Genomic DNA, 12,991 nt, shown 5'->3' with positions numbered 1-12,991 from the left:
TTAAGAGCAAGGTCATATAAGGTCAAAATTGAAAATATTGCAAAAGATATTGACAGAAAAGAAATGGGCACATAGATCTAGTAGTCCAAGGAAAGTTAACAGTAGTTTGTGGATGCCTAATAAATATAAAACCCTTCCACAAGGTGAAAGAAAGACCAAAGACTAGGTTAAGTAGCGTAACTGAATCACCTTAAAAGACTAATCAAGAAGATGTCAGGAACATAAAAAAATATGTGAAAAACTTCATCTGAAGTAGATGAGACAGAACTAGTGATAGATTCTACTTCGAGAAGGTTGGAAATAGAAAAAAGAAAACAATGATCTCATCAGTCTGGTTAGAACGAGGTGATTTCCTAAGTTGTCCACTATCATGCTGAAACACTGAGGCTAAGGGTGATCTATATCCATCTATGGTACCATGACAAAACTTGCTATCCTGCCAGAGATGAAGTATGAAGTCCACCACCAAGGGTATAGTTACATCATCATTCCCCATCACCATTCCCTGCCTTCTTCTCTTCTGACAGAACTTGTGCTACCTGTTGTCATAGATCGCACATGAAGAAGATCTCCAAGATTGTTCCAACTCTGCAGATGGAGACTTGGAGAAGACAGAAGCCTGCATCTTACACTTAATAGTTTCCATGTGTGAAAATGAAGACTTTGGAGATTGACATACATTATGTCCGATCTGGGCTAATGGAGAAGATCTTAACGCTCAAGTATTTTGAGTGGTTCTTCCATGTAACAGCTGAGACTGGTTTTGAAACCACAGTCGGCTTGGCCAAACATGAGCTATTAGGGTAATCATGCGATCTTCTTTCTAGAAGAGACCAGAGAGGCTACAAACAGACTCTTACAGTTTATGGATAATGCAGTTCCATCATCCTGTTTGTCAGGAACTGAATAATCGCATCCAACATGGAGATAAGCAGCCTGGAGGTCCAAACTGATCAAACAGGCTCATGCTCAAGTGTGGGACCATGTGTAGCTTATTGTTAAAGAAGTGTTGTGACGTGATAGGATGTGACAGGACGAACCTCCTGGACTCTTCCGCCACTGCTCTATTAGGACTTAAACTTAAAGTTAGGATGAAACCAATGGATCTGTCTGCATAGTGAATGGCAAGTCCCCTCACACACTCTCATAAGATCCATAAAAGAGGTGGTGAGTCGTCGCATACTCGATCCACAAACCAGTTGATATATATGTCCCAATTACCATGGTTTATCTGTTGACAATGTTGAGCTCCTTGATCCTAGACTAGGCTTCACAAATTTGAACTAATCCTCATCAGCAGATGAGGGGTCTGGAAAGGGACAATTGTGCGTCTGGTTGATGCGGCATTTCATTTCAACTTACTTGACTTATCAAGACATTTAACTTGGCCACAGGAGCTTATGCAGGTTAACTACAGAGTGACAAACTACCACTAACGTGCAGATAAAACTCACGAAAGAGGCTTGGGAAGCAGTATTACTTGCATAACTGATTATTGATTGATGACAGTGAAGAGGACTACTGTTGAAAATCTGAAGATTTTATAGTGTGATGACAGCCAAAATACACAATTTATCACAATGATGTAACAGTAAGAGGTAGGATATTTGCAGGAATGATGAAGTATTGATTTTTAAAAAAACACTATCCGTCAGAATCCGCTTGGTCCTGTTTCAAAATAATTCTGGTTGCTTTATCTGTGCTGTTGTTATCAACACTTGGTATGTGAGAAAGACCAGATGAATATTTTGTTCTATGGCCCAAGTCAAAAATTTGTTTAGCAATACCATCACATATCAACAAATCAACTGCTCTAATTACAGGAACATTGATATAACAACAAACTTCAGACTCTGACCATTCTCCTGAGCTATCTTTCCCTGACAGTACGCCTCCAACCTTACAGTCTCGAGTCTACATCAATTTGAATATTGGGTCTTGGGGAACTAATCTTTCTTCTGCTATAAGTGATATTGTCTAGCCAATACTGAAGCTCATGTTCAGGCTCCGTTGCTATTTTCATTATTTTATCAACACTCCAACCACAAGAGTGCAGTTTGCAATATGCAAATTACTGTACCAATGGACTGATTTTTACAGTCATATTTGTTTTGAGAATCTCAGCACCTTGTCACAAATGAACTTTTATTTCTCTTGATTAAATGCAACAGTCATCTGAAATGAATTAAGCCAAAGCCCCAGAAACTTCACATACTGTGTTGGTTGGAATTGTGACTTTCCATGTACCGTATTCGACGTAATAAGCGCCCAGGGCGCTCTCAAAATTAGAAATAGGGGGCTCTTATTAGAATGTTATTTTGGTGGAAAAAACAGAGTTGAAAGATAAATTTCGTGGTTTATGCTGACAGCCTGAAATGTTTATGTACGACAGATATATTTTCCCAGAATTAAATGCCCATAATTAAGTGTGTGTAAAACACACAAGTGCATATTATACACGAATAAATAAGTCTTGTGTACATTGATCACTCGGAATGGGTGCTGATTGGGATTGTTGAATAGCCAATATCTTAGCAAATGTCGCCATGGGCGCTTATTACGTCAAATACAGTAAATGTTTGTAAAACCATAATCTGCCTGAGGGTATCCACCGCCTCACTTGTGATACAACTGTCATCAATGTACCCAAAGCAAGCCACATCGAGTGATCTTTTGGAAACCAAAACTAGCTTGGTAAAAATTCAGGGGCCTGAGCTGGGACCTGAGCTAAGTCCAATTAGGCAAGTTGGTATATTAAAACAGTGTATCATGCCATTTAATCACAGAAATTTCCTCGTTACGTTCAACATAAGAGTTGAGCTTTTCTAAATTAAATCAACCTGTAGGGTCCTCATTTTTCTATCTGATCAGTATGTTAGCAACAATTTGATTTGGACTTTTAGTTGTTTCCTCATCTATGCTGTCAATTAATTATCAGAATTTCATCTATAACTACTGATCCTTGGAAAGAAAATTGAAAATGTTCAGGTTCTGACACCTGAGATGGAGGGAATCCCTCAATTTAGATGATACTTAATTCAGCAATGTTTCTCAAAATGTGTACATCCAATGTAATCCAACTTCAAACCGTAATACACTGTTTCAAATTACCTGCTTGAAACAATTCTGTCTGTACTCACCAACTTTGTGGTCTGTGACTCTTTCCCTCTGCCACTCCAGTGCTGGTTAATCCTCTGAAATATGCCTTGATCATTTCCTAAAAAAACCTGCTGTACGTATCATCTGCCTCTGGCCCTAGTCCCATGGTATGGGTGGTGTCTCACACCATATGGTTTTCTGTAGATGGACGTCTGCCAAAGTCATATTCAGACAAGAAATCATCCCCCTCATGTTAGCAAGCATGTTGATTATCAAATTGATTTAAATTACAAAAGACCTGCAGTCTTTTTCTTCAATACACCGATCATGAATGACATTTCTGATACAGAGTGTGAACAAGCTGCATTAGCATGCAAGGTTTCTTTGATATGTCCTCTCCTGGACAATATTAGGTTCATCATCGACCAACACTGTAGAGCATATGTACCTCACACAAGTGAAAAAATATATAACACCAATTGTTGACATCAATAAAAAATACTTTTTTATGTAATCTCTGCAGGATGACCAGTAATAAAAGTAATTAGGTAACCAATCTACCTAAAAAATCTGCAATGAGTGAGTGAGTTAATATTTAAAGTCACATCGGCACTATTATCATGACTTGAGCAAGTTAAGCATTTATATTAGATATAAAAACCTGTCGTCGAAGGACAGTACAACAACTAGCAATATATCACAGATTATAATTGTAAAACTAATTTTAGAACAATAAAATGATCAGATTATAACAGACGACACATTATAAAAACAGGCTGTAGATCGCCAGTAACCAAAGTTAGGCCAACACTAAGAGCTGTACCACTTTTAGATACAACACAGCTGGAATCATTCATGCAAAGTTTCAGCTTCACCTTGTTTTAGATGAGATGTTCAAAATGCAACAGTTAACAGATGATGACTGATAACGCCTATTCAGTCTGTTGATTTAATAACACTTCAACCATGAAGGAGCTAAGGTGAAATGGGGTTTATGGTGAGTGAGTGAGTGAGTAGGGTTTAACGCCACTTTTAGCAATATTCCAGCAATATCACGGCGAAGGACACCAGAAATGGGCTTCACACATTGTACCCATGTCGGGAATCGAACCCGGGTCTTCTGCGTGACGGGCGAATGCTTTAACCACTAAGCTACCCGACCGCCCAGGTGACTGAGTGAGTGAGTGAGTGAGTGAGTTTGGCTTAACACTGCTTTTAACAGTATTCCAGTTATATCGCTGCGTGTCAGCTTAATGTTGGAGGAAAGCTCAAGGTAATGCAAGTTTCAGACGTTTACCACTTCGGTGAAACCCACAAGCACGGGTATGGTGCTGACAAACCTAGAAACATAATTGTGGCGAACTGGGATTTGAACACACAATCATAGGTTTGTGGCGTGCTCAAGGGACGCAACTCTGCACAGTGAATCACGGCACCTTAGACGCTTGGGCCACCCATGCCCCCTGGGGTAAAAGGTTGTGTTCCAGATTTTTTCACCTATATAGTGACCATCTTTTAACATATTTTGGCATAATCGAACCCCAAACCTTCTGCTCTCCCATTTGACACTCTATCCACTATACCATGGATGTTGTCTTTTCGTGGAGGGAAACTTTGCTAGATTTCAACAAATTCGAACCAACAGATTTTGAGAAATAAAGAGAAAACTTGTTACATGTCTTGAAACTTATCATGTTAATAGCCATGATTATACCCATTCTTGTGCTTAAAATAAAATGTTGGAATCTTTTGTGAAATTTTAAATTTTTTCAATTAATTAACAAAATATATATATTCCTCAATGTTTTTTTGTTGCAGTTTTGTATGTTGTTTAACACCGCACTCAACAATATTACAGTTATATGACCTAGTCTGCAACAAGCAAACCGGGGGAGGATATCGTGAAACACGACCTGTGCCGCCATGGCACACTAACATGCTATCAACAAAGTAACTGAGTCTGGCCATTTGATCCATTAACTTGTCTTTCATGACAAGCATAGGACAATGGGGATCCTGAGGGGTATAATAATCCTATGATGTCAACATAAGAAAAAACATGCAGGCCAACATACAGGTCAAATACATTCAGCTTCCTGAGTCATACAGTTTTGGAAGAGAAGACATAAAATACTGCAAAACACAGAACATGACTCGATTCCCAATACTCACCGCGTATATACACCAAATTTCATTACATTTTTAACAAAAATGGCTCCCGGGGTGGCCATATTGATGATCTAGTTCAAACCTGTTGCAAATTGAGGTGACATCAATATGGGAACAAGCAGCTGATGATGACAAAGAACTCTGGAGAAGCTGGCAGACACATAATCTCACTTGACTTTCAAACTGGTACCTTATGCCATTTCAGTAGACTAGATTTACTTTGAGAAGGTCACTTGGGAGTAGAGGTTATCATCAGATGCACTGGGGTTTTACATTTGAATTGATGGAATTAGGAAATACATAATAGATAATAAATGCTAAAATGGAAAGGTCACCAGTGGATCATTCAATGGACAAATCGTTCGTGAGATTGAAACTTTCATATCTGTGCAAAGTTTGATTAAGGAATATTGAACTGTCTTTGAAACAAAACATGATGGATTGAAAGACGGACAGACAGCACACATGTACATTCCTATATATATCCCCATCACACTTAGTGAATGGGAATAATAATCATACAAATTGAGGGACATAAGCATGCTTCCCACCCTATTCCTTAATAAACAAATTCCCTGATATTTCCAGGGAACATAGAACGTTGCCAGACTGTATCATACGGCCTCCATTTTAACAACTGGAGCTTTATAAACAATCTTAGAATACACAACACCTTTGGAAATGTCTTTTTTAGATTTTCTATAGAATACTTAAGTGTTAATTTTTGTTTAAAGAAAACTAAGTCACCAAGTAATTATCCTCCCCTGAAAGCCGTCCATCTGCCACCATTTAAAGAGTACAAACATGAAAACTACGAATTAAATCTATTAATCATTGCCTCATCAAAACATGTATTACAATCTTTGAAAAGGAACTTCAGGACTAGGATCTCACTGACAAACCTTAGTAACAGAATATACATGAACCAATTAATCATGAAAATAATAATGTGAAGTAAATACCATCACTACTTTCAGTGCAACATTCATGCTTCCAAGTCAAATGGTTTACCTAACACTGATACAATTTTCATTAACAAAGAGCTTTATAGAATCTAATAGCAATATTTTATGAGAAGTTTTGTGATTTAACATTTTACATTTTAATTGATTTTTGAAATTCAAATGCTAAACTAATACCAAGGCAATGTAATATTTCACTCAAAATATTTGAAATTTAGAACTTAGTTAAAGCCGGAGACAAGAGGAGCTAATCCCTATCAGTCACAAAAAAGACCTTCATGTAGTAAAATTTGATAAATACCACTTAACCTAAACAAAGATCTTTTTCAAATGAATAAACTATATTTCTCACAATTGCATGGCTGCCATAACATTAAATAATAGGGAGTATGAGTTTCAAGTGTCAAAATTCCCTGATTGTGTAGATTTCCCTGATGTTTCCCTGACTGGAATTTTTATCAACAACTTTCCAGGTTTCCCACTGGCAATGGGAACCATGATTAGTATGATACACATAGCACGATGATTAAAACTAAAGACGATATTTAAAATGATCTTTCACAGCATTTGTAAAATCTATATGTACCTGAATCCACGTGATCACTTTGCCAGGAAGCTTGCTGGCCTATACTGGATGCTGGTTTGGCATAGTATTGGTTTATAGTTTCTGCCTCTTCACCAACACTTTCAACATCATCTTCTGCAGATGAAATGGAGCTCATAGTTGTGCGTTTCAATCGTTTGTGTGGATTTCCTGCAGCAGGACTGAGGGTTGGTTGGCCATTTGGCATGCCAGCATGCATATTGACCAGTGCAGATTCTGATTGCGGACTGTAGTTGTAGTAGTTTGGGCTATCCATTTTGTTCTGCACCATCATGCCATGATTTCCATTTTGATGTGACATTATTGAAGCTGAAAATAGACACTGCTTACATGAAACAAGAATTATAACAACTAGAAAAGTGCAATTACTTGCAAATATGGAAGAGCCCTTTAACTTCAATTTCCAGAAGGCCCCAGAAATCTGTACACACAACTCATATTTGTAAGTTGATGTACCATTGCCATTTGATGTCTTTGAGATCGGTTTCAGAAAATATATGTCTGAAAGACATATATCCCTATGGAAGTGAGATGTTCAGTATGTTCAGATACAGAGGTTGTCAGGGAGACATGGAGTAAAGCATATGCTCAGTTGTTAGACAGAGCATCCCAGATACAAGAATGTGATGATACACTAAATAAAAACTTGAACTGTTCAATAACTCTTGATGAGATTCAGAAGGCCTTTACTTTGTGCAAAAAGTGGTAAAGCAGCCGCTGTTTACAGTATCCTAGTAGATGTGCTGAAAAATGACAATTGTACTTATATTCTTCTACAGCTTTTCAATGTTTGTTTTGTTTAAGGAACAATACCAGCCATATATGGTGTAAAGGGATTGGCAACTCAAGCCAGGGGAAGCTACAAACCTTATTGTGGCCTTCTTAAGCATGATTAATTGTCTCAGCATATTGAAAAAAACTATCATCTAAGTGACTGTCGGAATGGCCTTAGAAAGGGCAGATTAACGACTGATCATATTTCAAGTGTGAGGTCAATCATAGAAACAAGGAAAACATGAAAAAGACAACATTTGTTGCCTTGTGGAGAGAAAAAGGGGATATCACTGCATCGATGGAAATAGTACTTGGAGAAAGCATACTGAGTTTGAGATTAATTGATTCATGTATAATGTTATTCTGTCGCTGGACAAACACAAATGTGCAGTGTGTTGTGTGGAATCAGTACCTCATATTCTGATGTAAACTGCGGTTTGAACCAAGGATGTTTGCTATCGCTTCTTTTGTTAAATATTTGTATCAATGACATTCTTTTAGCTATTGATGGAATGTCACTTGATGTACCAATTGATGATGTCAAGGTTAGCATTCTTGATGATGTAATGCTGTTAGTTTTAACATTACACCAGTAAAGGTGTGTTTATCCACAAGGACAAAGCACCTGTGCACAAGTCTGTGTGCGACCATGGTTGCAATGCATGACTCCAGCTTTTAACTCCTGGAACATCTTCCGTATTCACCAGATTTGGAACTGTCAGAATGCCACTTGAGGCTCAATATGAGGAAGGCCACACTTTTTTTTTCTTTGTGAATCTTTTACAGAATGATAACTGGGGAAAATATGAAAAAGGAATTCAATGTTTTTGAAAGTTTTGATAGGTCATTTGGTGTAATAAAAATAAAATTTACATTTTAGGCTAAAAATAATAAGTCTTGGTTTTCAGGCCTTGCATCATCATAAAGTCTGCCGCACGTTTCATTTTTTTTCCATTTGATTTTTTTTCAAAATCCTCAAACATTCGGTGTCTCGAACATATGACCCAGTCAGTGAAATGATACAATACTTAAAAACAATGCGATCCAATATAGCATGCAGTTACTTCCCTTTACAGGGGCACTGTTTACTGTGCATATAATGTTATGGTCATGGCAGCAATTGGAGTTTGTGTGCTTGTTTTGTGGTTTGCAAATTTGGTCAAAGAAAAACATCACCAGACATTATGATTTACAAATTCATTGGTATTTGTGTACTGTATCCCGGACAATGTTTCCTACGTAGGTATGAAAATTACATGTGTGTACATTTGTCTTGAAAATTAAGCAGGAAATAGTAATCAGCTGTTCACACATTTTCTCCCCTATCTATGGGTGATTTAGTTTAAAAAATACTTTATGCCATGGCCAATATCACAACCGAAAAGAAATGTCAATACAGTGATAGGAAGGCCGAAGACTTTGCATCTCTAACAACTCAAGTTCATTTCAAGGCGAGTTCATGGTGAGTTGATGTGATTTGCCGATCAGTTCATACACGATTTTGCCCAACTTAATGTGAAAAAAATCAAATGAAATCTTGGATAAAAGTAATATAACATAAGTCCAGGTACACAATGAACACTTTTATAACCAGATAATAACAGGACTAACTTGCAAACTTCAGGACAAATTTGTTGATATGCTACTTCAAGATAATGTCTTTGCTAGGGCTGCAACGATATAGGTCACAATAAGATACGTATCTCAATATTCTGGTCACGATACGATATGTATCTTGATACGCAACGATAAAAAAGAGTACTCCAGTACTCAAGCATATATTAAATTTCAAGGCTTCAAGCATGTCAGGATTGGACCTTTCATGATTTTGGAACAGTCAAAATTATTATATAATAACAAGACTACTTGTCAAGCTTCAAAGTGGAACTTTCTCTCACCCTCCGTCAAAACATGTCAAATTTCAAAACAGCAGGAAACTTCAAAGTTCAAACACCAGAAAATAATCAGTGCACTTCGCACTGTGAATAGTTCAACTTCAGGTTCTTTTTCAGAAAAATTAAAATGTCAACATTGTCAGGGGGCAGTGATACCCTCACTTAAGGAGGTGGAGTCGTAGGTGGGTAGATGACCAACACAATAGTACATGCTCTGCCTACCTAACATGATCTACGATGTACGCTTCAGGGTTTGAAAAAGGATTAGAATAATAGTTGTTTATGATTCATAGTGTTATCCACTTTAAAAAACCCACATCGTATCCTTTTAGCGAATTCAGGTGAATAAACAGGTATTACAAACCTGGTCAATAAAAATATGAAATTTGATCTAAAACATCACCAGACACGATGATTTACCACTAACATTCTATTTCCTGCTCTCCAAGGCATTGTTTTATATGCAAAGATTAAGATTATCTTGTGTATAGTCTCGTAAACACATGTTTTCTCCGGGGATCTACCGGTGATTCAGTTAAAAAGTACCCAGTGATACAACTTCAAAGAATTTGGATGCAATGTTCGGAAGAAATTGTATCTGAAATTATTGTTTTATCAGGAATAATATATTTCAATATCGTGTTACTTTATATGCAACTTTATATATCTTTAAAATTATAAGAAGCATAAGCGTAGCAGTTTGGTACAGGTGATTGCTATTGCAGATCATTTTTATATATGGTACAATTTGACCAGTCACTGTAGAGAATTCCTGCACTACATGTATTTCGATTGCGAAAACGTTATGTTGACATACAATACTCAAGCTGCCACACATGTTTTTTGAAGAGTCAAAGTATGGTATTTTTAATATATGTATCCATTCACTGGCAACTAAAGTTTGTTGCAACCTGTAATCTGACCGTGGTTGGTGTAAATAACAGTGAGTGAGATCTACTAACTGATCACTTCACATACGATTTCGCCGAAATTAATGTAAACAATATTGAATAAGATTTTGAATAAAAATAATAAAATATATTACAAACATGGGTCCAGATATACAATCAACACGTTTTAATAACCAGATAGTATAATAATAGGATTGAATTGCGTACTTGAAGTCAGATTTTTTTACTGGTATTTCCGGTGTTCCCTGCTCGTGCTGATAACGTTGTTGTTTTTGGTGATTGGGAAAACATCGTGTCAGTGAAGAAACGTGAGCTTATTTAAATGTAAGTTAGTTTTTGGAGCCATGTGTTACCGTGCTCTATAACAGAGTTAGCGCTATTGAAGGGTGTAATAGCCAAGGAACATTGTACTAAGATGTGCTTTCCATATCGTGGCGTATCGATAAAGAGACCCATGTGTATCGTGTATCGTATCGTTGGTCAAGTATCGCGATGCATCGGAATATCGGTGTATCGTTTCACCCTTACTCTTCGCATAGTGAAATAAAATCAAAGGTCATAGTCATAGTATATATGTATTATGCACACACTGGTAGTTTGTGCCGCAACAACATAACATAACACGGTAATACATATAGATATTTATCAACAGGAATACATTGGTGATAGGGGGCTGGCTCTGTTGCATAATAATGCAGCAGCAGGACCTGAACCTTCGAGACGTGTTACCATGGGTCGTGGACCCGGATGGTCTCATGGGATATGTTGTTTATCCTGGATCATGAACCCATGATTATCCTTGGGATGTGTAAGTCCTGGGGTGGTGGACCCCAACCGTCCCAGCTGTGGCGTCCTACCACTACTTGGGGGGGACCTATAGTCCTTTCCACATTATAGTGATATAGAAAGGACAATAAATCCCCCCTTAGCAACACACTCAGCCGTAATTCGAGGGAAGGGAGTGTTAAAATCCGGTTGTAAGATAAACAGAGGAAGGAAGTGGTCATGTGACCTGGCTTTAATATACATGGAAAATCACAGACAGGGTATGCGTACTTTCAACAGATTAAAAAAATAGTATTGGCAAACCAATAGCATGCTCTATTGATGAATACTCAACAGTTACAAATAGCACAAAAACATGATTCTGCAAAATTGAATAAATGGCAGTTAGTATTAACAAGGGAATAAAATGGCTGAACTGCCGATGTAATACAGATCTCAGATATATGAAACTGACTGGAATGGGAGTGCTGATAAGTATGTAGCTGCTGCACAAAAATCTAAATTAACATTCAAATGGTATTCCATTATAACATCAAGGAATACATTTATGTATGGAGCCCCTTTCCGTGGTTGATTGTACACAAATGTTTATTTGGTTACATACTAGTTTGAAAAACAACAACAAAAAAACAACTATATTTTCCAAAGCCATTGCTTGAGAATTTATTCTTTTATTTTTTTAAGCTTTATAATAAATTGTATATTTGTAATACTTATCCTATGTCACACTTTGCATTTCCCTTCCTGCTTTCGATCTCAAGTGGAAATGTGCCTAAACAAAGGTTTCTGGCTACATGAAAACAATTGCTTCCGAACCAACCTATTATCACTATGGTCACTTCCCAACAATCTGGGTAATGCATTTTCCTGTTAGTCGACCCACACACACTAAACACATGGTTTTCCCAGTCAACTCTCTTTCTAGAGCTTAATAGGCTTGAGGAATTATGATGATGGGATGGATCTGCAACGTGAAACGTCCATAACAGCTGTTGTTGAGAGCAGGATAAAAAGTCTCTTTGTTTCGCAACATCAAGGTGGATCTGAAGCGCACATACACGACACAGGGATATGTCTCTGCTATCCTCAAAGGTGGGATAGTAAATAACCGATCAAATTGTCCAGGAAGTTTTTGACAATGAAATCCCATCGTAGGCCTAGAAAAACTTTCCCATGCAAGATATGTTCAAAGCACACTCTGTTGACATCAAATGCATGAATCTCACTCACTTAAGCAGCTGTCACGAGAGCGAGAAGAAAAAATGTTTTCAGAGTGATTGCCTTCTCAGCAAGAGATTCAAAATCACCCGAATTTTGTATGATGTAAAGATCCCAGGTTAGTGGTTGGAACCAACCTTACTGGTCAGCCAACTGACCGAATTAATACTTGCAGTTCAGCAACCTTTGCCACCATTGTAGTAGCAACTACGGAATTTATTGCTGCCAGATATGTAACTAATGTTATGTAGAACCCTTAAACTTACTTGACGACCAGAGATGGTGAAGGTATTCACAAATTTGTTGTGGAGACGCAGTAGCGGGTGTAAAAGTATCCCATGCGAGAGATTAGGCTTCAAAAGTCTTCCACTTAACAGCGCCACCAAAAGCAGTGTGAGGTGACTGGTGGATATTATCAGGAGGTAGAATGATGGTTGGGGGAAAGACATAAGGGTTTTGGCCCTCCCTTGAGATTGCTAACTCACGATGGTCCCAAGCCTGAGGATCGTGGATTGGAGATACTAACCAAGACAGTTGAATGTTGAAGCGGGTTGCAATGATATCAACATCAGG

At 37.7% G+C, this 12,991-nt stretch overlaps 1 protein-coding gene across 3 annotated transcripts in view; it reads right to left on the bottom strand.

Moving 5' to 3' along the window:
* LOC139478918 (nuclear factor 1 X-type-like) overlaps positions 1 to 12,991 on the bottom strand; it is a 273,086-nt gene that overhangs the window by 100,685 nt on the left and 159,410 nt on the right. For 2 of the 3 annotated variants that reach the window (XM_071261605.1, XM_071261606.1), the window contains exon 6: positions 6,817 to 7,143. The exons of the other annotated variant lie outside the window; for it this stretch is intronic. In XM_071261605.1, the coding sequence (XP_071117706.1) occupies positions 6,817 to 7,143 (327 nt within the window). The remainder of the gene's footprint in view (positions 1 to 6,816; positions 7,144 to 12,991) is intronic. 3 annotated transcript variants of the gene reach the window in all.

The sequence above is a fragment of the Haliotis cracherodii genome, unplaced genomic scaffold (assembly GCF_022045235.1).
Source record: "Haliotis cracherodii isolate W230 unplaced genomic scaffold, xgHalCrac1.p SCAF_4, whole genome shotgun sequence".
Lineage (NCBI taxonomy): Eukaryota > Metazoa > Mollusca > Gastropoda > Lepetellida > Haliotidae > Haliotis > Haliotis cracherodii.
This window is presented reverse-complemented; position numbering and strand designations above follow the sequence as displayed.